Source organism: Schistocerca serialis, chromosome 11, assembly GCF_023864345.2.
Source record: "Schistocerca serialis cubense isolate TAMUIC-IGC-003099 chromosome 11, iqSchSeri2.2, whole genome shotgun sequence".
NCBI lineage: Eukaryota > Metazoa > Arthropoda > Insecta > Orthoptera > Acrididae > Schistocerca > Schistocerca serialis.
In genome coordinates this window covers 128996966-129023092 of record NC_064648.1, presented here as the reverse complement: position 1 = coordinate 129023092, position 26127 = coordinate 128996966, and the positions used below count along the sequence as shown (strand labels likewise).

At 43.8% G+C, this 26127-nt stretch overlaps 1 protein-coding gene across 1 annotated transcript in view; it reads left to right on the top strand.

The window, feature by feature from the left end:
- The window catches only part of LOC126427249 (insulin-like growth factor 2 mRNA-binding protein 1), an 862042-nt gene that overhangs the window by 175039 nt on the left and 660876 nt on the right, over positions 1-26127 (top strand). Inside the window, exon 2 of the mRNA XM_050089491.1 lies at positions 7625-7688. Coding sequence (XP_049945448.1) covers positions 7625-7688 — 64 coding nt within the window. The remainder of the gene's footprint in view (positions 1-7624; positions 7689-26127) is intronic.

Here is a 26127-nt window from a genome sequence, read left to right as displayed (position 1 = left end):
CGTGAGTCCTGCTTGGATAGCTCAGTTGGTAGAGCACTTGCCCGCGAAAGGCAAAGGTTTCGAGTTCGAGTCTCGGTCCGGCACACAGTTTTAATCTGCCAGGAAGTTTCAAGATGTTTTGTGTTGAAACTAATATTTGCGTACGTTCTAGAATGTTTCATAGTATTTATTTTCATGAGGCTCTGTTGTTGTTGTTGTTGTTGTGGTCTTCAGTCGTGAGACTGGTTTGATGCAGCTCTCCATGCTACTCTATCCTGTGCAAGCTTTTTCATCTCCCAGTACCTACTGCAACCTACATCCTTCTGAATCTGCTTAGTGTATTCATCTCTTGGTCTCCCTCTACGATTTTTACCCTCCACGCTGCCCTCCAATACTAAATTGGTGATCCCTTGATGCCTCAGAACATGTCCTACCAACCGATCCCTTCTTCTGGTCAAGTTGTGCCACAAACTTCTCTTCTCCCCAATCCTATTCAATACTTCCTCATTAGTTATGTGATCTACCCATCTAATCTTCAGCATTCTTCTGTAGCACCACATTTCGAAAGCTTCTATTCTCTTCTTGTCCAAACTATTTATCGTCCATGTTTCACTTCCATACATGGCTACACTCCATACGAATACTTTCAGAAATGACTTCCTGACACTTAAATCAATACTGGATGTTAACAAATTTCTCTTCTTCAGAAACGCTTTCCTTGCCATTGCCAGCCTACATTTTATATCCTCTCTACTTCGACCATCATCAGTTATTTTGCTCCCCAAATAGCAAAACTCCTTTATTACTTTAAGTGCCTCATTTCCTAATCTAATTCCCTCAGCATCACCCGACTTAATTAGACTACATTCCATTATCCTTGTTTTGCTTTTGTTGATGTTCATCTTATATCCTCCTTTCAAGACACTGTCCATTCCATTCAACTGCTCTTCCAAGTCCTTTGCTGTCTCTGACAGAATTACAATGTCATCGGCGAACCTCAAAGTTTTTATTTCTTCTCCATGAATTTTAATACCTACTCCGAATTTTTCTTTTGTTTCCTTTACTGCTTGCTCAATATACAGATTGAACAACATCGGGGAGAGGCTACAACCCTGTCTTACTCCCTTCCCAACCACTGCTTCCCTTTCATGTCCCTCGACTCTTATAACTGCCATCTGGTTTCTGTACAAATTGTAAATAGCCTTTCGCTCCCTGTATTTTACCCCTGCCACCTTTAGAATTTGAAAGAGAGTATTCCAGTCAACATTGTCAAAAGCTTTCTCTAAGTCTACAAATGCTAGAAACGTAGGTTTGCCTTTCCTTAATCTTTCTTCTAAGATAAGTCGTAAGGTCAGTATTGCCTCACGTGTTCCAGTGTTTCTACGGAATCCAAACTGATGTTCCCCGAGGTTGGCTTCCACTAGTTTTCCATTCGTCTGTAAAGAATTCGTGTTAGTATTTTGCAGCTGTGACTTATCAAGCTGATAGTTCGGTAATTTTCACATCTGTCAACACCTGCTTTCTTTGGGATTGGAATTATTACATTCTTCTTGAAGTCTTAGGGTATTTTGCCTGTTTCATACATCTTGCTCACCAGATGGTAGAGTTTTGTCAGGACTGGCTCTCCCACGGCCGTCAGTAGTTCCAATGGAATATTGTCTACTCCGGGGGCCTTGTTTCGACTCAGGTCTTTCAGTGCTCTGTCAAACTCTTCACGCAGTATCATATCTCCCATTTCATCTTCATCTACATCCTCTTCCATTTCCATAATATTGTCCTGAAGTACATCGCCCTTGTATAGACCCTCTATATACTCCTTCCACCTTTCTGCTTTCCCTTCTTTGCTTAGAACTGGGTTTCCATCTGCGCTCTTGATATTCATACAAGTCGTTCTCTTATCTCCAAAGGTCTCTTTAATTTTCCTGTAGGCGGTATCTATCTTACCCCTGGTGAGATAGGCCTCTACATCCTTACATTTGTCCTCTAGCCATCCCTGCTTAGCCATTTTGCACTTCCTGTCGATCTCATTTTTGAGACGTCTGTATTCCTTTTTGCCTGTTTCACTTACTGCATTTTTATATTTTCTCCTTTCATCAATTAAATTCAATATTTCTTCTGTTACCCAAGGATTTCTATTACTTTCATACCAGCGAAAGTCGTTTTTCAATATCTATTTTTATTCGAGAGATACTTGCGCTGAAACGTTTTTAAGTGGGCCACCCTGTACATGTCATTACAGGCGGCGGCAACTGTAACTTCGACGTTATGTCGCGTCGTTGGATGACGTTTTCGGATATGAATTCCTCTACAAAAGTTGATCTGCTAAGTCCTCTCTACAACATCTATAAGTGTGTAAGATGAATTGTGATAGATTGTGTATATGATACAACGAAAAGCCAAAGAAACTGGTACACCTGCCTTATATCGTGTAGTACCACGGGAGCACGCAGACGTGCCACAACACGACGTGGCATCGACTCGACTAATGTCTGAAGTAGTGCTGGAGGGAATGTTGCAGGGCTGTCCATAAATCCGTAAGAATACGAGGGGGTGTAGATTTCTTCTTGCATGGCATCCCAGATATGCTTAATAATGTTCAGTCTGGGGAGTTTGGTGGCTATCGACAGTGTTTAGACTCAGAAGAGTGTTCCTGGAGCTACCCTGTCTGGACATTTAGGGCGTCGCATTGTCCTGCTGGAATTGCCCAAGCTGTCGGAATGCACAACGAACGTGAATGGATGCTGGTGATCATACAGGTTGCTTACGTACGTGTCACCTGGCAGAAAACCCAAAGAGATTCTGGTCATACATACAGCACACCAGTGGGAAGACGCAATCAATATCTTCACTACGCGATAGCAACGCTGAAGTCACCCCTTGACAGTGCCACTACAGCAGAGTTATTAAACACGGTTTTCCGAAACTCCTTCACCAAAGAAGACGAAGTAATTGTCCCTGAATTCCAATGAAGAACAACTGCCAAGATGAGAAACATAGAAGTAAATGTCCTCGGTGTAGCAAAGCAGCTTAAATGACGTAATAAAAGCAAGGCCTCAGGTCTAGATTGTATACCAGTCAGGTTCCTCTCAGAGTATGCTGATAAAATTGGTCCATATTTAGCAATTATCTACAACCGCTCTCTCACAGAAATATCCGTGCCTAAAGACGGGAAAATTGCTCAAGTCACACCAATACCCAAAAAGGAAAGACGAGTAATCCGCTGAATTACAGACCCATTATCACTAACGTGCATTTGCAGTAGGTTTTTGGACCATATACTTTGTTCGAATATTATGAATTACCTCGAAGAAAACGCTTTATTGACACGTAGTCAGCACATATTCATAAAATATCGTTCTTGTGAAACACAACTAGCTCTTTATACTCATGACAGGGGATGTCAAATCGATTACACATTTTTAGATTTCCAGAAGGCTTTCGACACTGTTCCTCACAAGCGTCTCCTAACCAAACTACGTGCCTATGGAGTATCGCCTCATATGTGCGAGTGGATTCGTGATTTCCTGTCGGAAAGGTCGCAGTTCGTAGTTATAGACGGAAAATCATCGAGTAAAACAGAAGTAATATCCAGCGTTCCCCAGGGAAGTGTTACAGGCCCTCTATTGTTCCTGTTCTATTTTAACGACATGGGAGACAATTTGGATAGCCCTCTTAGATTGTTTGCAGATAATGCTGTCATTTACCGTCTTTGAAAGTCATAAGATGACCAAAACGAATTGCAAAATGACTTAGATATGATACCTAAATGGTGCGGAAAGTGGAAATTGACCCTGAATAATGAAAAGTGCGAAGTTATTCACAAGAGTACTAAAAGAAATCCGCTAAATTTTGATTACGCGGTAAGTCACACAAATTTGAAGGCTGTAAATTCAGCTAAATACTCAGGGATTACAATTACAAGTAACCTAAACTGGAACTGTCACATTGATAATGCTGTGGATAAAGCAAATGAAAGACTGCGATTCACTGGCAGAACACTTAGAAGGTGCAACAGGTCTACTAAGAGACTGCTTACACTACGCTTGTCCGCCCTATTCTGGAGTTTTGCTGTGCGGTGTGGGATCCGCATCAGGTGGGACTGACGGATGACATCGAAAAAGTACAAAGAAGGGCAGCTCGTTTTGTATTATCGAGAAACAGGAGAGATAGTGCCACAGACATGATACGTGAATTGGAATGGCAGTCATTAAAAGAAAGGCGTTTTTCGTTGCGGCAGGATCTTCTCCTTAAATTTCAGTCGCCAGTTATCTCCTCCGATTGCGAAAACATTGTGTTGGCACCCATCTACATAGGGAGAAATGATCATTACGATAAAGTACAGAGATCATGGCTCGTACAGAAAAATTTAAGTGTTTGTTTTTCCCGGGCGCCGTTCGAGAGTGGAACGGTAGAGAGACAGCTTGAAGATGGTTCATAGAGCTCTCTAACAGGCACTTTATTGTGAATAGCAGAGTAATCACGTAGATGTAGAGTCGTATCTAGACCTATCAGAGGTCCCACATCACTCGACGTGCACACGCACAACCCCAATATAGAGCCTCCACCAGCTTGAAGAGTCGCCTGCTGACATGCAGGGTCCACGGATTCATGAGGATGTCTCCATACACGTCCATCCGCTCGATACAATTTGAAACGAGACGGGCCCAGGCGTGGCGTAGAGCTTTTGTACCGTGGAGTCATCAGGGGTACACGAGTTGGCTTTCGGCTCCGAAAACTCATATCGATGATGTTTCGTTGAATGGTTCGCACGCTGACACCTGTTGATGGCCCAGCATTGAAATCTGCAGCAATTTGCGGAAGGGTTGCAGTTTTGTCGATCGATTCTCTTCAGTCGTCGTTGGGCCCGTTCTTGCAGGATCTTTTTCCGGCTGCAGCTATGTCGGAGATCTGATGTTTTATCGGATTCCTGATATTCATGGTACAGTCGTGAAATGGGCGTACGGGAAAATCCCCACTTCATCACTACCTCGGATGTGCTGTGCCCCATCGCTCGTGCGCCGACCACAACACCGTGCTTGAAACTCACTTAAATCTTGATTACCTACCATTGTAGCAGCAGTAACAGATCTAACAACTGCGCCAGACACTTATTATCTTATACATGGTGGCCCATTGATCGTGACCGGGCCAAATATTTCAGGAAATAAGCGTTAAACGAAAAAACTACAAAGTACGAAACTTGTCTAGCTTTAAGGGGTAAACCAGATGGCGCTATGGTTGGCCCGCTAGATGGCGCTGCCATAGGTCAAACGAATATCAACCGCGTTTTTTTAAAATAGGAACCTCCTTTTTTATTACATATTCGTGTAGTACGTAAAGAAATATGAATGTTTTAATTGGACCACTTTTTTCGCTTTGTGACAGATGGCGCTGTAATAGTCACAAACATGTGGCTCAAAATTTTAGACGAACAGTTGGTAACAGGGAGGTTTTCTAATTAAAATACAGAACATAGGTACGTCTGAACATTTTATTTCGGTTGTTCCAATGTGATACATGTACCGTGGTGAACTTATTTCTGAGAACGCATGCTGTTACAGCGTGATTACCTGTAAGTACCACATTAATGCAATAAACGCTCAAAATGATGTCCGTCAACCTCAGTGCAGTAGGTGTAACGATATTCCTCTCAACAGTGAGTAGTTCGCCTTCCGTAATGTTCGCACATGCATTGACAATGCGCTGACGCATGTTGTCAGGCGTTGTCGGTGGATCACGATAGCAAATATCCTTCAACTTACCCCACAGAAAGAAATCCGGGGACGTCAGATCCGGTGAACGTGTGGGCCACGGTATGGTGCTTCGACGACCAATCCACCTGTCATGAAATATGCTATTCAGTACAGCTTCAACCGCACGCGAGCTATGTGCCGGACATCCATCAAGTTTCAAGTACATCGCCATTCTGTCATGCAGTGAAACATCTTGTAGTAACATCGGTAGAACACTACGCAGGAAATCAGTATACATTGCATTATTTAGATTGCCATCGATAAAATGGGGGCCAATTATCCTTCCTCCCATAATGCCGCACCATACATTAACCCGCCAAGGTCACTGATGTTACACTTGTCGCAGCCATGGTGGGGTTTTCCGTTGCCCAATAGTGTATATTATGCCGGTTTACGTTACCGCTGCTGGTGAATGACGCTTCGTCGCTAAATAGAACGCGTGGAAAAAAGTCTGTCATCGTCCCGTCATTTCTCTTGTGCCCAGTGACAGAACTGTACACGACGTTCAAAGTCGTCGCCATGCAATTCCTGGTGCATAGAAATATGGTACGGGTGCAGTCGATGTTGATGTAGCATTCTCAACACCGACGTTTTTGAGATTCCCGATTCTCGCGCAGTTTGTCTGCTACTGATGTGCGGATTAGCCGCGACGGCAGCTATAACACCTACTCGGGCATCATCATTTGTTGCAGGTCGCGGTCGACGTTTCACATGTGGCTGAACACTTCCTGTTTCGTTAAATAACGTAACTATCCGGCGAACGGTCCGGACACTTGGATGATGTCGTCCAGGATACCGAGCAGCATACATAGCGCACGGCCGTTGGGCATTTTGATCACAATAGCCATACATCAACACGATATCGACCTTTTCCGCAATTGGTAAACGGTCTGTCGGGCTCAGCTAAACTGATGGCTGTCCGACCTTTGATTAACGTGATTCAGAAGAATAAAAACCTTCAGTTCGGCAACAATAACTTTATTGCGAGCGCGTATATGACGACGCCCGGCATGCATGGACTGATCGGTGTTACAAAGTTTGCTTCCGGTCACTACAGAAGGATCCTTAATCCTGGGAAAACTTCAGTAGTTATTGGAGGGAAAACAGTACTTGTCCACACAAGCCAGGAGGCACGGAACTACTAACTCAAAAAACAAGGAATAATAATAATAAACAGAACGTATATAAAAGCTAGAAAACACAGCGCCTCTAGAGGTTGGGCGCGGAACTACACAAACGTCGTGTACAGTAATTACCACCGCACAGCACTGCACTGACACACACACACACACACACACACACACACACACACACACACACACACACGTACACACACACACACACCGGCGAGCTTGAATTAGCGCGCGGCAGCGTCGCTACAGGTCCATTTTAACACGGGTGCTGTATCACGAAGCAAATACCGTCCGCACTGGCGGAATGTTACGTGATACCACGTACTTATACGTTTGTGACTATTAAAGCGCCATCTGTCACAAAGTGAAAAAAGTGGTCCAACTAAAACATTCATATTTCTTTACGTACTACACGCATATGTAATAAAAAATGGGGGTTCCTATTTAAAAAATGCAGTTGCTATCCGTTTGGCCTATAGCAGCGCCATCTAGCGGGCCAACCGTAGCGCCATCTGGTTTCCCCCTTCAAGCTAGACGAGTTTCGTTCTTTGTAGTTTTTTCGTTTGTCGCTTATTTCGTGAGATATTTGGCCCGGTCACGATCAATGGACCACCCTGTATAGGCATTGCCGACTGCAGTGCCGTATTGTACCAGTTTTCGTATCCCTGTATTTGAATACTCATGCCTGTAGCAATTTGTTTGGCGCTTCAGTGTGAATGTAGTGTTAGTGACGGACGTGTGTGGTGTGGTGTGTTGCAGGCTACAACTTCCAGGGGTCGTCGCTGGTGGTGGAGCCTTCGGTGGCCGGCGGCGCCAAGAAGAGGTGAGCGGCGGCGAACGCATCTCCTTCTGTTCTCGTTGTTCACTCCTTGCTGTTAATAAACTTCCTTCCTGCATGCCTTCTGGACAATAAAGACTGCTCGTTCTTTTGTCTTCATTGTTGTGCTTGTCTGCGGACGTTTTCTCTTTATTTTTTGTTATTTGTGTGTTTAAAGGAGGCTACACACGTAACTGCGTGCTTGACAAGCACACACGGTCAGGCGTTTTGCTCAACCGTGCTAGAGTGTGTGCAGTACGAGTAATGTACAAACTGCTCGATGCTCGATCGGATTTCAGTTATGTAAGCTTGCGCGAGCATACAGGGTACGCACGATTGAGCGTGTGTACTAATGCTGGGAAGTCATCTGTAGTGATCTGAAACATAACAGCCGCGAATCGCTGCAAGATTTCATTCCGATTTACGGAAGACAGCGTTTCCTGTGGAATATCAAATCAAAGCTGTATCACGATAAAAACAAATAGGGCTGATGCGTATGGTCTTCTTGCTAAATATAAACCAATTTACGACGGTCACTCCAAAAGAAATGTACACTATTTTTTTTTAAATCCATCTTTTATTCTACATGAAACTTCCTGGCAGATTTAAACTGTGTGCCGGACCGAGACTCGAACTCGGGACCTTTGCCTTTCGTGGGCAAGTGCTGTGCCAACTGAGCTACCCAAGCACGACGCACGCCCTGTCCTCACTACAAAGTTCGCAGGAGAGCTTCTGTAAAGTTTGGAAGGTAGGAGACGAGGTACTGGCAGAAGTAAAGCCGCGAGGACGGGGTGTGAGACGTGTGTGGGTATCTCAGTTGACAGAGTACTTTCCCGCGAAAGGCAAAGGTCCCGAGTTCGAGTCTCGGGCCGGCACACAGTTTTAATCCGCCAGGAAGTTTCATATCACCGCACACTCCGCTACAGAGTGAAAATCTCATTCTTTTATTCTACATGTTTGAAAGTTACAGTGTGTATATACATCCATTAGGAACAATATTTCTCCACATAATTTCCATCCCTCTCAACTGCCTTACGCCATCTTGGAACCAGCGCCTGTTTACCTGCAAGGTAAAATTCTGGACCAACCTGTTGGAGCCACTGTTTGCCAGCGTGCACAAGGGAGTCATCATCTTCAAACCTTGTTCCACGAAGACAGTCTCTCAGTTTCCCAAAGAAATGGTAGTCACATGGAGCCAGGTCAGGACTCTAAGGCGGGTGTTTCAGTGTTGTCCATCCGAGTTTTGTGATCGCTTCCACGGTTTTTTGACTGACATGTGGCCGTGCATTGTCGTCCAACAGTAAAACATCTTGCTTCTGCCGCTGTGGTCGAACACGACTCAATCGAGCTCGAAGTTTCTTCAGTGTCGTCACATATGCATCAGAATTTATGGTGGTTCCACTTGGCACGATGCCCACAATCAAGAGTCCTTCGGAATCGAAAAACACCGTAGCCATAACTTTTCCAGCAGAAGGTGTGGTTTTGAATATTTTTTTTTCTTGGGTGAATTTGGATGATGCCACTCCACTGATTGCCTCTTCGTCTCTGGTGAAAAATGATGGAGCCACGTTTCATCACCTGTCACAATTCTTCCCAGAAATTCATCTCCACTATTCTCGCACTGTTCCAAAAGTTCGCTGCATACCGTTTTTCTTGTTTCTTTGTGAGCCACTGTAAACATTCTGGGAACCCACCTGACACAAACCTTTTTTAACGCCTACACTTTCAGTATTCTGCAAACACTTCCTTCCCCTATCCCAACGTAGCGTGACAATTCGTTCACTGTGATGCGTCTGTCAGCAGTCACCAATTCGTTAACTCTCTGCACATTGTCTGGAGTGTGTGCAGTACGAGGCCGGCCGCTGCGAGGACAATCCTCAATATTGCCGTGCCCGCTTTCATCACGTAACCTCCTTGCCCACCGATTGACTGTACTGCGATCGAAAGCAGCATATCCGTACACCTTCTTCAACCTCTTGTGGATGTTTCCCACTGTCTCGTTTTCACAGCACAGGAATTCTATGACAGCACGTTGCTTCTGCGAATGTCAAGTGTAGCAGCAATCTTGAAGACGTGTTGTATCGGCGCCACTGACGGGAGCAGGTTGAACTAAGTTTGAAAACAAGTGGGAAGGATGTATCTACACACTGTAAAACTTTCACACATGCAGAATAAAAACTGTATTTTTTACAAAAATAGTGTGCATTTCTTTTGGAGTGACCCTCGTATCCTGCAGCAAAGGAAGATGTAGTAATAAAACAAGATCAGTTTACCGAGGTCAAAATACTATGTTCTTGCTGCTGTTGTGGTCTTCACCCCTGAGACTGATTTCATGCAGCTCTCCGTGCCACTCTATCCTGTGCAAGCCTCTTTATCTTCGAGTAACTACTGCACCCTACATCCTTCTGAATCTATTATCTATTGGTCTTCCTCTACGATTTTTACCCTCCACGCTTCCTTCCAGTACTAAATTAGTAATCGCTTTGTGCCCCAAACGTGTCCTACCAACTGATCCCTTCTTCTCGCCAAGTTGTGCCAAAAATTCCCCTTCTTCCCAATTATATTAAAATACCTCCTCATCAATTGCGTCATCTACCCAATCTTCAGCATTCTTCTGTAGCACCACATTTCAAAAGCTTCTGTTCTCTTCTTGTCAACTATTTACCCTTCATGTTTCACTTACATACATGGGTACACTCCGTACAAATACTTTCAGAAAAGACTTTCTGACCCTTAAACTTATACGTGATGTTAAAAAAAAAATTATCTTCTTCAGAAACGCTTTCCTTGTCATAGCCATACATTTGTATTCTCTCTACTTCGACCATCATCAGTTATTTTGCTTCCCAAATAGCAAAAGTCGTCTACTACTTTAAGTGTCTCATTTCCTAATCTAATTCCCTCCGCGTCACCCAATTTAATTCGACTACATTCCATTATCCTCGTTTTCGTTTATCTTATGTCCTCCTTTCAAGATACTATCCACTCCTTTCAACTGCTTTTCCAGGTCCGTCGCTGTCTCTGACAAAATAGCAATGTCATCGGCAAACCTGAAGGTGCCGGCCGCGGTGGCCGTGCGGTTCTGGCGCTGCAGTCCGGAACCGCGAGGCTGCTACGGTCGCAGGTTCGAATCCTGCCTCGGGCATGGGTGTGTGTGATGTCCTTAGGTTAGTTAGGTTTAAGTAGTTCTAAGTTCTAGGGGACTTATGACCTAAGATGTTGAGTCCCATAGTGCTCAGAGCCATTTGAACCCAAACCTGAAGGTTCTTATTTCTTCTCCATGGATTTCAATTCCTACTACAAATTTTTCTTTTGTTTCTTTTGCTGCTGGCTCAGTACACAGACCGAACAACATCGGGGATAGGCTACACCTTGTTTCACTCCCTTCCCAACCACTGCTTCCCTTTCATGCCCCTCGACTCTTGTAACTGTCATCTGGTTTCTGCACAAATTATAAATAGCCTTTCGTTCCCTGTATTTTGTCCCTGCCATCATCAGAATTTGAAAGTATTCCAGTCACCATTGTCAAAAGCTTTCCCTAAGTGTACAAATACCAGAAATTTAGGTTTGCCTTTCCTTAACCCATCTTCTAAGATAAGTCGTAGTATCAGTATTGCCCCGCGTGTTCCAACATTTCTACGGTATCCAAACTGATCTTCCCCGTGGTCGGCTTCTGCCAGTTTTTCCATTCGTCTGTAAAGAATTCGTGTTAGTATTTTGCAACTGTGCCTTATTAAACTGATAGTTCGGTGATATTCACACCTATTAGCACTCGCTTTGATTGGAATTGGAAGTACATATTATATTCTTCTAGAAGTCTGAGGGTATTTCGCTTGTCTCCTATACGAGTATCTTTGCTCACCGAAACAGTTTTGTCACGGCTGGCTCAAATTCTGTACGGAAAAGAAAAAAAGAATGATGTAAGGATATCAGTCCTGAAAGTAAAAGCATAAAAAAAATAGCCTTCGTTCCGAAGAACACTTCTGCGCGATATTCTGCCATTTGGCGTCTGCTGTGGCAAGTAGAACGTTACTGTATGTTTGCAGTTAGAATCAAATGAGTCAGTCGCAGCCAAAGGAACTTTCTTCCCATGTTTTCTATTAACGTAGTTAGCACAATGCGAAAAATCCGACCTCTCTGCAAAATCATTCGCTATCATGACCAATCATGCAAGGACATCGTCCTTCGACTTGACATATTTCGTGTAAGAAATGGTGCTTGTACATGCATCCTTAAACCGTATGGAGTCATGAGCGATTTGTGCATGCTTGTGCAAAACGCATGATCAGACATGCAGTTACGTGTGTAGACACCTTAGTGTTAAAATGTTGATGCTTGTTCGCAGTGAAATAGTGCCACCCATTACTACACTGTACTGCCGTAAGTCACGGGAAATGATTTTTTTTCCTTTATTGGCATTTGGCCATCGCCTCACGGCCATCCATAACGTTTAGGGAAAGGTTGTTATCGATGGTTCACCTACAGAAAATGTGTCATAAAATCCTAGGATATTGCGATAAATATTTTATGTTCAATGTACCTTGAACATCATCTTTTACATTTGACTATAGCGGAAACGGAAGTCATAAATATGCACTGTTAATGAAGTATTTGAAAAGTATTAACATGTGTCATCGGTCCAATCTGGTAGCCTGGTTTCCTTCATTGGAACAGGAAGTTCCCGTGAATGGGCTATAGTGTGATGGCTACACTCATCTAAATAACTATCAATGCATTTCATCCTTTTTTTTTTGTATCTAAAAGTGTTTTTGTCGGCATCTGAAACCGAATAATATGTGTTCATAACCAAGGAGGCTAAAAGTAGAAATGCCCCCTTCGAAGATAAAAACAGGAGTCACGTTTGACTATCAAAATGAAAAGCATTACTTAAATTTTGTTCATAGTGGCCTACTTAGCCTGAGATTACACAAAATTCGTGGTGGATCTTTCGAAGGAACTGCATCGCTGAATAATACTAGTCTGCGTCCAAAGGCACGTAACTTTATATTGCGAATACGACAAAATGACGTGAACTGCTTGTACTTTTCAGTGACGGCTCCAGAAATTTAATCGCCATTACCGTGTCACTATGACGTTTCAATCATGAGTACTAGTCAATTACAAGAACTTAATGCAAATCTTAACTTTTCATACTTGCTTTGTGTCGCATTGGAACAACTATCCACTATGATAGCGAATCTCTGGAAACATTGGGTACACGAAGTAGCTGCTAGTGTGCGTCTGTTTACGGTATTCTCTGAGAAATCGAGCCGGCCCAACGCTAGCAACCTTTACTTCGTTAATTGCTATTTACAATAAATTAGGATTTGAATATGTGTTTGATACATGGCACCATTGTGAACAACTCATGAAGTAATTATACTATAACAATACAAAAGAACATAGCATATTAAGAAATATCTCCGTATCATCTACACATCGTATCTACACTGAAGGGCCAAAGAAACTGGTACACCTGCCTAATATCGTATAGGGCCCCAGCGAGCACGCAGAAGTGCCGCAACCTGACGTGGCATGGACTCGAGTAATGAGTGAAGCAGTGCTGGAAGGGATTGACACCATGAATCTTGCACGGGTGCCTACAAATCCGTAAGAGTGCGAGGGGGTGGAGATCTCTTCTGAACAGAACGTTTCAAGGCGTCCTGGATATGCTCAATAATGTTCATGTTTGGGGAGTTAGGTGGCCAGCGTAAGTGTTTAAACTCAGAAGAGTGTTCCTGGAGGCAGTCTGTAGAAATTCTGGACGTGTGGGGTGTCGAATTGTCCTGCTGGAATTGCCCAAGTCCGCCGGAATGCACAACGGACACGAATGGATGGAGGTGATCTGGCAGGATGCTTACGTACATGTCACCTGTCAGAGTCGTATCTAGACGTATCAGGGGCCCCATATCACTCCAACTGCACAAGCCCCAGAACATTACAGAGCCTCCACCAGCTTGAACGTTCCCCTGCTGACATGCAGAGTCCATAGATTCATGAGGTTTCCTCTATACCGGTACACATCCATCCGGTCGATACAATTCGAACCGTGGCTCGTTCGACCAGGCAACGTGTTTCCAGTCATCAACAGTCCAATGTCAATGTTGACAGGCCCAGACGAGGCGTAAAGCTTTCTGTCGTGCAGTCATCAAGTGTACACGAGTGGGTCTTTGGCTCCGAAAGCCCATATCGATGATGTTTCATTGATTGATTCGCACGCTGACCCTTGTTGATGGCCCAGCACTGAAATCTGCAGCAATTTGCGGAAGGGTTGCACTTCCGTCATATTGAACGATTCTCTTCAGTCGTCATTGGTCCCGTTCTTGCAGGATGTTTTTTTCCGGCCGCATCGATGTCGGAGATGTGATGTTTTACCGGATTCCTTATATTCACAGTGCACTCGTGAAATGATCGTGCGGGAAAATCCCCAATTCGTCCCTACCTCGGAGATGCTGTGTCCCATCACTCGTGCGCCGATTATAACACCACGTTCAGACTCACTTAAATTTTGATAACCTGCCATTGTAGCAGCTGTAACCGATCTAACAACTGCGCCATACACTTGTCTTAATATATGCGTCGCCGACCGTAGCACCATATTTTGCCTGTTTACATGTCTCTGTATTTGAATACGCATGCCTATACCAGTTTCTTTGGCGCTTCAGTGTATAAAGAATTGCTACTAAAAATAGCCGTACGAAGAAAAGCTACAAAGAGAAATGCATGAAACTTCCACGGACAACATCAACCATGCACGAAATATCAGCTCGTGTCGTAAGTAATTCACTGTGATTCTCGTGCCATCTAATGAAACTCAAAGTCAACAATTAATTGGTTAGTTGAGAGTACTGCCGCCCGTGGGCGGTAAACAGAAAAATGTGTGGTTGGCCAGTGTGACCACCGCCCTTTCAAAGCATTTACATATGTTGTGGGTTACAATGATTCCCGCTCTTCAAAGAGTTAATGGCAGCTTCCAGTTTTTTTTTTTTCACTGCAAAAAGATGTCAGTAAAGACTCCATTTTGTTTTCCATATCGTGCACATTTCTTTCTAACGACTCACTCATTTCCCGCCAAGCGTCTAATCTTTTCAAATTGGTTTTTTAATTGGAGTTTGTAGGAGCCCACAAACATACCCATTTACGATAAAACTCTTATCAGCTTTAATACCCTTTCTACATTCCACTCCATACGTCGATATTTTCAAACAAAAAGTAGACACCCGTAGCGAGAGCAGGCATTACCTGCAGGAGCAACAGCGACTGTGCAAATTATTTCAGGACAGCCGTAAGTTCGAACTCACAAGGAGAGGTCCCTTGGGTAGGGCTCGAATTTTTGTAACGATCTGTGTAGTAGTGTTCACTTGAGCCATTAAACGAAACGACCAAACAAAATTTAGTCTGCTAATCTAGAGCATTATAATGAACACCACTCTTAAGATTGCTGTCGTAGCGTAATGGATAGCATACTACCCGCGTAAACAGAAGGTGGTAAAAAAATGGTTCAAATGGCTCTGAACACTATGGGACTTGACTTCTGAGGTCATCAGTCGCCTAGAACTTACAACTACTTACATCTAACTAACCTAAGGACATCACACACATCCATGCCCGAGGCAGGATATGAACCTGCGACCGTAGCGGTCGCTCGGCTCAAGACTGTAGCGCGTAGAACCGCACGGCCACTCCGGCCGGCAGAAGGTGGTAGGCCCAAATTATTGACATTACTGTAAGTCTTTTCCACCATTATTACTCTTTTGTTATTTGGTTCAAATTTAATGTTTTTGAACCTTCTGATTCTTTGCCACGTCATTTTAACAATCGTATTAACCTTCTTATTTGTTGTATTGTCTTCCTGTCATTCGTTTTTTCATTTGGAATCGTTGTCCATCTGGTTTTAAGTATTTTTTATTTATAAATTGTAATATTTAACAGTTTAAAAATAGGGATTAAGCGACTGGGCATCAAGAACGAAATCGTGGTATCCATATTCGTTGTGCGACAATCACAGAAATTTCTGTTTCATTCCGAGATGCACATTTTTTGGTGTAACCGTCATACAAACATCTACAATACAAAGTGTTTTCGCTCCATGGACAAAATATAAATGCCACCTTTCTACATTAACATTGTTTCTCCATCAAGTTCGAAAAATTATTGACGTTACGAAGTACTGTCTTTTAATCAGCCAACTTGGATCCATACCAGGCATACCTCAACATGTTTCGAAAGGCTGGTGCACAGAGGATCCAGTGAAAATTTACAAGTATTTTGACTACGTCTTCACCTTAAGCAATTTCGCCTTTATCTTGAAGTAATTCCGGTGCGCTCTGAAGCTTGTTTAAAGAAATATGTCACCTGACAATAAAAATATACGTCACGTGGCTACCACAGAGAGAATACTTTGGACCAATAATTTTCACAGTACATGCAGCTTTTAAAGCGCTGTTCACAAAGATGTCGCCGTATAATGTAACTACTCCATAAATCAACAAGTAAATAAATAAATAAATATATTTTTTTTTCTTTGACGCGTGGTTTCATTACAGATTGCACATATAGTCTGTACAGTTCTTTCGTTAATTTTCCTAATTTTGAGCAGGTGACGACCACATTCTGTATTCTAACTCCAAACGTTCAATTTCTTTAGAAACCCTAGGTTCGAATTTATTTCCGACTTCCTGCCTACATAGGAACACGCATGGTAGCGATTCACCAGTGAATGTCGAAGAATTTTGTGCTGCATGTGAATGTGTTGCTTTCGCCAAAGTTTTCTTTTGCACATATACCGTCTTTGATCCCTGAAACTCCAGTGATCGATGATATGTTAATTTGTAATTGCAACCCATTTGATCCGTATCAGTGACAAGGTCTGGACTGTAATTCTAATGTTTCTTCATGTGTTGTGACGTCATTTTCACTAGCGAATTCAGTCACTTTTCTCTAACTTATTCCCTGTTTTATTTCAAAATTGTTTGCCCTTTCCCACTTGAAAAGAATTAAAAGTTTTCCGATAGGTGCGGAACGGCGATAGCCATCGCCCATTGTTGAAGTGTACACATTGTCACTTGTTCGTGTCACATCCAAGTATCCTTAAATTTTTCAAATGTTTCCGTATCAATTAGACACAGCGTACGGAATTTAGTTCCTCTACGTTTGACATCATGTTTCCATTTCCTCAAGTAATCTTTTCTGCGCAAACTAGAGAAACTACTTTGTTGGATACTTTTCAGTGAGTAATTGGGATAGGCTTCGGCGAAGGCAACCTTTTTTGTTTTGTATTTTAATGGAATGGATGTCGGTGTTCATCGTCGAGCAAACATTGCAAAGAACAAATTTTTCATGTTAATAGCGGACGAAAAAAATCGAAAATTAACAGATAGTAGCATGGAAAGGGTTACCTCATCATAAAATCCTTCTTCATGAGCGTCTCTGTTTAAAATGAGGTCCTCGTCCTGAACAATAATCGCTTCCTCTGCGATTCGTTCGCCTATCGCTATGGCGTTTGCATTTATAAGATCAGGGTTTTCAGAAAGAAGAAATCGCTCCTCGTAAATAAATAATGCATAGAGTAAGGCATTCGTGAAATTTCTCCTCATTTCTTCGTCAAATACCACCTTTGCTTCATCGTGACATTTGCTGGCTGATGAAATTGCGTTGTCGCACATTTTAAATGCCGCACACACACACACACACACACACACACACACACACACACACACAGAACAAACGAAAGAGGAAAACGCAAAACAAGAAATAAAAAAGGAACCAATTTGTGATGGGCAACAACAAATCCACCAATGATTTTGAACCCAATTGAGCAATGAAAACAAATGAAAAAGTTAATACGGTGGTTAAAATGACGTAGCAAAGGATTAGAAATTTTAAGAACATCACATATGAACCAAATAACGGAAGAAAACCAATAATGGGTGTCATGTCGATAAAAATTTAAAAAGAACTTGAAGAAATGTAGCAGGACTCGAACCCACTACCAGTCGTTTACAAGTCTAATATGCTATCCATTACGCTACAACAAGAAGCGGAAAAATGGCGTTCATTATAATGCTCTAGAGTAGCAGGCTAAGTTTTATTTTTCGTCCTGTGCTCGTAAACGAGGACCCACCAGGCTGAATGGCTTCAGGACGTGTTACCTGGGATGCTGACTTACATCACCATCGGTGATTGCAAAAATTCGATCCTATCACTGGGGACCTCTCTTTGTCAGTATTTTTTATTAACCAGTTTTCGTCTGTAACAGCCAACTACTGTACTTTAAACTTTACATTCCAGAGGCTCTGACGATGCTCTTGTTAAATTAAAGAGCGAAACCGGTCAATAGGACATACTAAGTGTGCCTTGTGGCTGTGCTGAGAAACCTACAGACACACTCGTTCTAGAGATCCAGCAAATCACTACTGAAGCAACCAACATTCGTCCCGGCTTCGAGGGCCCCAAGGCCAACACCGCCAACGCTTTGATGTTACCACCAGCAGGCCGAACCACAACCCAGGCCAACAGCTTCTCTGGCTGCGATTTGCCGCACGTACACACTAAGCAAATATAGGCGCAAGACGTGGTTTGCTGTCGTTCGTTGTCTTAGTATGCACGCGGCTTAAGGAACTGGTTCGTGAACACGAGGGAAAATCTTAGACAAATTTGCGAGTTTTCTTAAAAGCGCAGCTCAAAGAGTTGTAAACCCATATCTTTTAGAGATCTTTTGGAAGCAATGTAGTGGACGAACCACAGTTTTCGGTCTCACATATTTTTTCGGAATTGTGTTTTGTGTTGCAAGTGAAAAAAAGCATGTTAATTATTTATCTGCAGCATAGGCACATATCTCTCGAAATAAAAATAAAGTAGTAGCGAGTTTTTTCTCGAAGTTCTTTACAATATTTCTTTAAATCAAGTTTTTTAAAAAAATATCGCTGCCATTAGTTATTGCACAAACTTTTTAAAAATAATGATTATCAAAAATTTCGGTAATCAACCCATAGTTTTTACTTTAAAAATCTTTAATTTTCAAAATTACGTCATAAGAATAGTCTGTTTTTTTTTAGTGAAATATGTTTTAGGACAGTACAGAAAATGTAAGGCCTCTTGTCTCTAACAGTTTTTCATCATAGTGTACCAGAACAGCAAAAATTGAACTTCTGGGAAGTTCCAGTTAAAGTTAAACCTTGTTTTTCAACGTACCCTGCATTCACTAATGCATTCCAGATTCATATTTATCTTGTTTATGGTGTTGTTCTCCCTCTCTTTTCTTTTTCAGAATACTTCTTCTTGTTCTTCCTTCTTTGGTGGCTTCCAAAACCGATTTCTCTCCTTGGAAGAATCTCCTGCGGTCAATGGCAATTAAAGTTCTTTGGATGTTTAGTCACAAGGCATTCCTATCAATTCCTGTAGACTTAAACCTTGACAGTGCACCAGCGATGAAACATAGCAGAAAATCCAGCACACCTATTTTCAAAGTGTTTAGTCCTACCGCATCAGGTTTTGGAACCCGTTCCCGTGTGCAGTTGTAAAAACTCTCATTTGCATTTTGACTCCTACCATGTTCTTCCATAATAAACTTGTGTTACTGAGACATTAGAGACTAAAAAGTCATAAAGACAAACAAGTGAGAGAACAAAATTCTAGCCGGCCGGTGTGGCTCAGCAGTTCTAGGCGCTTCAGTCTGGAACCGCGAGACCGCTACGGTCGCAGGTTGGAATCCTGCCTCGGGCATGGACGTGTGTGATGTCCTTAGGTTAGTTAGGTTTAAGTAGTTCTACGTTCTAGGGGACTGATGACCTCAGATGTTAAGCCCCATAGTGCTCAGCGCCATTCGAACCATTTTTGAACAAAATTCTGATTTTTAACAGAGCTATCTGCTTCATTTGGAGACGACGTCATATATGCAGCCACTTTTAAATTCCTCTAAAATTCCTCTAATTTAGGGCTCTCTTTCCTCGAAGTAAACTTTTGGTGTTCACAAAACTACGGAGAATTTCTTAAGATACACACATCAAAAGAAGTTTTGCATCACCTCGGTTCCGAGAGTTAAGGAATCTATACAGAAAATTGGAATACAGAGACCATATACATCATTTCCGCCCTTTTCATTGCTCACGAAAACCACACATTGCATGTTGTACCACCATACAGCGAGACCTTCAGAGGTGGTGGTCCAGATTGCTGTACACACCGGTACCTCTAATATTCAGTAGCACGTCCTCTTGCATTGATGCATGCCTGTATTTGTCGTGTCATACTATCCACAAGTTCACCAAGGCACTGTTGCTCCGGATTGTGCCACTCCACAACGGCGATTCGGCGTAAATCCCTCTGAGAGGTTGGTGGGCCACGTCGTCCATAAACAGCCCTTTTCAACCTATCCCAGGCATGTTCAATAAGGTTCACGTCTGGAGAACATGCTGGCCACTGTAGTCGAGCGATGTCGTTATCCTCAAGGAGGTCATTCACAAGATGCGAACGATGGGGGCGCGAATTGTCATCCATGAAGACGCATGCCTCGCCAATATGCTGCCGATATGGTTTCACTTTCGGTCGGAGGATGGCATTCACGTGTCGTACAGCCGTTACGGCGCCTTCCGTGACCACCAGCGGCGTTCGTCGGCCCCGCATAATGCCACCCCAAAACAGTAGGGAACTTCCACCTTGCTGCACTCGCTGGACCGTGTGTCTAAGGTGTTCAGCCTGACCAGGTTGCCTCCAAACACGTCTCCGACGATTGTCTGGTTGAAGGCATATGCGACACTCATCGGTGAAGAGAACGTGACGCAAATCCTGAGCGATCCATTCGGTATGTTGTTGGGCCCATCTGTACCGCGCTGCACGGTGTCGTGGTTGCAAAGATGGACTTCGCCATGAACGTCGGGAGTGAAGTTGTGCGCATCGTGCAGCCTATTGCGCACAGTTAGAGTCGTAACACGACGTCCTGTGGCTGCACGAAAAGCATTATTCAACATTGTGGCGTTGCTGCCAGGTTTCCTCCGAGCCATAATCCGTAGGTAGCGGTCATCCATTGCAGTAGTAGCCCTCGGGCGGCCTGAGCGAGGCATGTCATCGACAGTTCCTGTCTCTCTGTATCTCCTCCATGTCCGAACAATATCGCTTTGGTTCACTCCGAGACGCCTGGACACTTCCCTTATTGAGAGCCCTTCCTGGCACAAAGGAACAATGCGGATGCGATCGAACCGCAGTATTGACCGTCTAGGCATGGTCGAAGTACAGACAACACGATCCGTGTACCACCTCCGTGTTGGAACGACTGGGACTGATCGGCTCTCGGACCCCCTCCGTCTAATAGGTGCTGCTCATTGATTTACTCTATCTACAGGGTCAGTCAATAAACTATTCTCCCAACCAATTTCAATAACAAGCGACAGACAATCAGCTAAAGGTAATGATAAGGGAAAGGATTAATTCGCCCCAACGCTTCACTGTGGATTTTGCACACACCCTTCAGTGCAAGCCCGCATCTCGTGGTCGTGCGGTAGCGTTCTCGCTTCCCACGCCCGGGTTCCCGGGTTCGATTCCCGGCGGGGTCAGGGATTTTCTCTGTCTCGTGATGGCTGGGTGTTGTGTGCTGTCTTTAGGTTAGTTAGGTTTAAGTAGTTCTAAGTTCTAGGGGACTTATGACCACAACAGTTGAGTCCCATAGTGCTCAGAGCCATTTGAACCGTTTTGAACCTTCAGTGCAAACCACATAACACGCAAGTGTAACAATGAGAGAATATTTGCACTCGTAATATTTGGTATATAACTTAAGAATTACTTAATAAACAATAGGAATCTATGATTACTCCTTCAAACAAACATATATTTAAGACCATAAACGATAACGATCAACGGTTAATAAAGTCTCATAGAACTAGAGCAAGAATCACCCTTTCAGTCTCTGAATGAAGTCGGTAGGTAACATATGGGTCAATCAGACGTACTTTAAGTGTTACACCGTTAAGGACGATCAATCATTAAGAATTGTAACCACAGATTGAAGAAAATTCATCTAAAGCAATTAACATCAATAGCAAATAATTAAGTCGAGTCTCAGCAAATACATCAAAACCAATAACAAATAATTAAGTCACGTCTCAGCAAATACATCAAAACCAAGTCTTTCAGTTCTATAACAATGTTGGATCGTCGAATGCGCCGGACTACCGACACAGAAGGCTAAATTTTACCAAACAGTGGCCGTGCGGTTCTAGGCGCTTCAGTCTGGAACCGCGTGACCACTACGGTCGCAGGTTCGAATCCTGCCTCGGGCATTGATGTGTGTGATGTCCATAGGTTAGTTGGGTTTAAGTAGTTCTAAGTTCTAGGGTACTGATGACCACAGATGTTAAGTCCGATAGTGCTCAGAGCCATTTGAACCATTTTTCTTTTTTAACAAACAACAATTTCACCAAACGTAAAACTATCTTAATAGTGTACAGTCCTTAGGTTATCCAGAACTACTCTAATTCGCCTTTCTTGGGCATTACGGTGGAGTAGATAATTAACCTCTTATTTCATTCTCCTGGAACATTGAGCGGCAATAGGCGCTCGGGCAACTGTTACCCCAGCGTGGCTCGGAAAAGAGGATGGCTCCGCCAGGAGGAGGAAACATTTACCCGAACTGGAAAGGGAACACGTCTAACACGAGCCACAAAGTTGGACGAAGACCAGCTGGCGATTTTTTAATTATTACCCAAAGCTTGCTGCCCAGCTTCATTTGTGCTGACAAGAATTGATAACTTCTGCAAATGAGATTACAGCAGAAGTACCCCCGTAGTATCAATACGGGAATTCGAGACTGAAGAGAGCAAGTCAACAACGGTCTCTACCCAATAGGCCCAACATTTCAGACAGTCCGAGCAACCGACATCAGTCGTGGCTAGGAGGGTTACCAAATAGAAACCCTAACACTACCTTAAATATAACTAAATAGAGCACTTAAATGCCACGGGGACCAAACTCCTTAACACAAGAATATGTACACAATGACAGTGACTAAAGTTAAATGTGCCTACGTACTAAAACACAGCAGATATTAGCGAATATTAACATAATCTCGCGTTTCAGACATCCATAAAATTAACTGGCTACAGTTCACTCTTTCTCTCCGCCAGACAGTACAAGGTTATTTTAACGTTTTACAACGTGCTTATCCAAACAGTGACCTACGCCGTCCATGGGTAAACAACGGCTTGCATTGCAGAAGGTCCAAAAAAAAAAAAAAAAAATTGTTGTCTTTTCTTTACGACGCGCGCCTTAAGTAGGTCAGCACGGCGTTCAAATGCACGATCATGCAAGGGGGCAGAAATACACACGCAAGACAATTTCCGATCACAAACTCAAAACAGAGAAACGTTGCCACACAGTTATTAATAGCTCCCACAACACCGGGAGATTGACCCCGCCAGACGACTACCGTTGCACTAACTAGATGAAAAATCTTACTTTCAGTGACGACACCGCCTTCTGGAGGTTATTGGCAGCTGCAGACGGACTTCATTGCTTCCCCAGCCCATGAACTGAAACCAAACGTTGTCCACAGATTGACGGCCTCTTGTGTCTTCACGCCCCGGGTTTTGGGCCCATCCAGACTTAGCACAGAGGGACCGAGCGTCCCGCAGCAGAACGGTCGTCCAGGACCAAACACTCGTCTCAACTCCTCGTCCGCCCTGGGCACGGCACACAGCGCCTCCTTCCATCCGGCGCGATAGCAGCTCCGTAACGCCCTCTGGGAAAGCGCGGAAACTCCAAACAGGAGTAAACCGAGGGAAAAACAGGAACCGTGGCAAACGACGTGGTTCACTCATGCATGGTTGTTTACATCTTTGGGCGGGTTTAGTGACATCTCTGAACAGTCAAAGGGACTGTGTCTGTGATAAAATATGCACAGTCAATACCTGTCTTCAGGAGTTCTGGGAACCAGGGTGATACAGAACTTTTGTGATGCGTGTAAAAAAAAAAAAATGACAGTCATTCACATATTATAGTTGAAGTTGCGAACGATGGCGATCGAGTTTAGGCTTGTCATGCGTACCTACGTCACGCGTAACCGGCCGAAGTGGCCGTGCGGTTAAAGGCGCTGCAGTCTGAAACCGCAAGACCGCTACGGTCGCAGGTTCGAATCCTGCCTCGGGCATGGATGTTTGTGATGTCCTTAGGTTAGTTAGGTTTAACTAGTTCTAAGTTCTAGGGGACTAATGACCTCAGCAGTTGAGTCCCATAGTGCTCAGAGCCATTTGAACCCTTTGAACGTTACGCGTTCTCTGAAAGCCACTGAGATTTTTTTTTTTTTTTTTTTCTTTATTGAATTTCGATTCCCCCCGAAGAGGGCGGACTGGCAGCAGCTTATTACACTGCTCTGCAGCCTACAGACTCTTTAAAACGTAAGAAGAAGTTAAGAAACAATAAAAGCAGGCGATAAAACGGTGACTTAAATTATAAAACGGCGGAATATTTTGGAAAGTTAAAACATAAAGCAAAGGGTTGCCAAAGCGAATAAAATACACAGGAAACAGACAGGTAACATAGTAGACAGACAATTAAAAAACATGGCGACAGTCTGGTTTCTGTTCGCAAGAGATATGAAATCACACCCAGCGACAGTATGATGTCCGTTCGCAGCACTTCGGAAAAGACACACAACACTGAACACTCACTGTAAACACTGCACTAAAATATCGGCACTAAGAGGACACACCATAGCCTAGGGCAGATTGGTGGGGTGGGGGAGGGGGGGGACCTGGACAGATGAGGGGGAAAAACAAGGAGGGAGGAGAGGAAAAACGAAAGGGGGGGGGGGGAACCAAAGGAGGGAAAGGACTCATAAGGGGGGAAGGGGCAGGGCAGACACGAGAGGGAATGGGAAAAGGCAGAGGAGGGAAATACAAAAGGACTCAGGGGAGAGAAGGGGGGCAGAGAGAGGGTAGGTGAGGAAAAAAGAGGATGGAAGGGGAGGAGAGGGAGCCCAGGAAAAGGACGGATAAAAGCAGGGGGGTGAGGATCAGAGTTGATAGGAGGGATAAATGGAGGGAGAGAGGGCATCATCCGGGAGGGGGAGTTGATGGAAGCCACCTTGGGAAAGGAGATGAAGGGTGTAGAGATGGAGGGTGGGGGACACAACAGTGAAGGCGTGGCAGAAGGTGGGAAGCAACCAGGGGGTGAGGAGAATCAAGGTGGCGGGAGGTGTAGAGTATGTGGATATGTTCGAGGAATAGGAGCAGATGGGGGAAAGGAATCAGGTCATAGAGGATCCGCGTGGAGGACGGGAGGCGTATACGGAAAGCGAGGCGGAGTGCATGACGCTCGAGGATCTGGAGGGACTTATAGAATTTAGGGGGTGCAGATATCCAGGCGGGACTGGCATAACAGAGGATGGGATGGATTAAGGATTTGTAGGTGTGGAGGATGGTAGAGGGGTGCAACCCCCATGTCCGGCCAGAGAGGAGTTTGAGGAGTCGGAGGCGGTTGTGGGCTTTGGATTGGATGGAGCGGAGATGAGGGATCCAGGTGAGGTGAGGGTCAATGGTGAGGCCAAGTTAGGCGAGGGTGGGGGTGCCACTGAGCGTTCAGTAACGGTGTCAGCTATCTGCTGTTAATGCCATAGCTGATGCGAGCATTAAACGTGATCGTAGCGAGCTGTTTAGTGAATATCTATTCCATTTGTCGCGATTTGTCATCGCTGGTGGTGGCGGTAAAGCCGTCGGCACACGGACCGTGCTGTCGAACATCAACGTTGAGCGTGCTGAGTTCAACGTGCAGCTGAACGCTCAGGAACGATGCGACTTGTGCATACGGTACGTGGGCCCCGACGTGGTATACGCTATCACAACGCACTCCGGCGGCATTTGCGGGGTGTTTCTAATTCATAAATCACGCTGTTTATTAAACGGACGCGCGTAAAATTCCCACATTATCTCTATCAAAACGTATATTTCCACCATTGCCCAAACGCTAGTCGCGTTGTTCTATATGTAATATACACAAATAAACACATTAATATCCATGTACATGTTTTAAGACGAAAAGGATTGTACCATGTCCAATAAGTAAGGACACAGGCTTATAACAGTTCTATTACAAACAGTGCGATACAAATTTGCAATATTTCTCCACATAAGATAAGTATTATTTCACCATTCACACGTTTTATTAAAACTCTAAGGTCATTCTTACTTGATCACTGTTCCTACCCAGTAGCATAATTTTTGCAACATGTGAATTACGAAACTTTAAAGAAAAAGGAGCCAAATATCGTTGTACAAGTAGCTCATATTGTCCCTTACATTAAGCCAATCGAACAAACTCACTTCTCAAAGAAAGGTGAACTTATATTTACATAACATCAAATACGATAGTATATACTTATATTAAACTAATAACAAAGCATCGCCTATTACGCGAATGTTAGGGAAAAAAAATTAGACGTCGCGAGACGCGAACCATC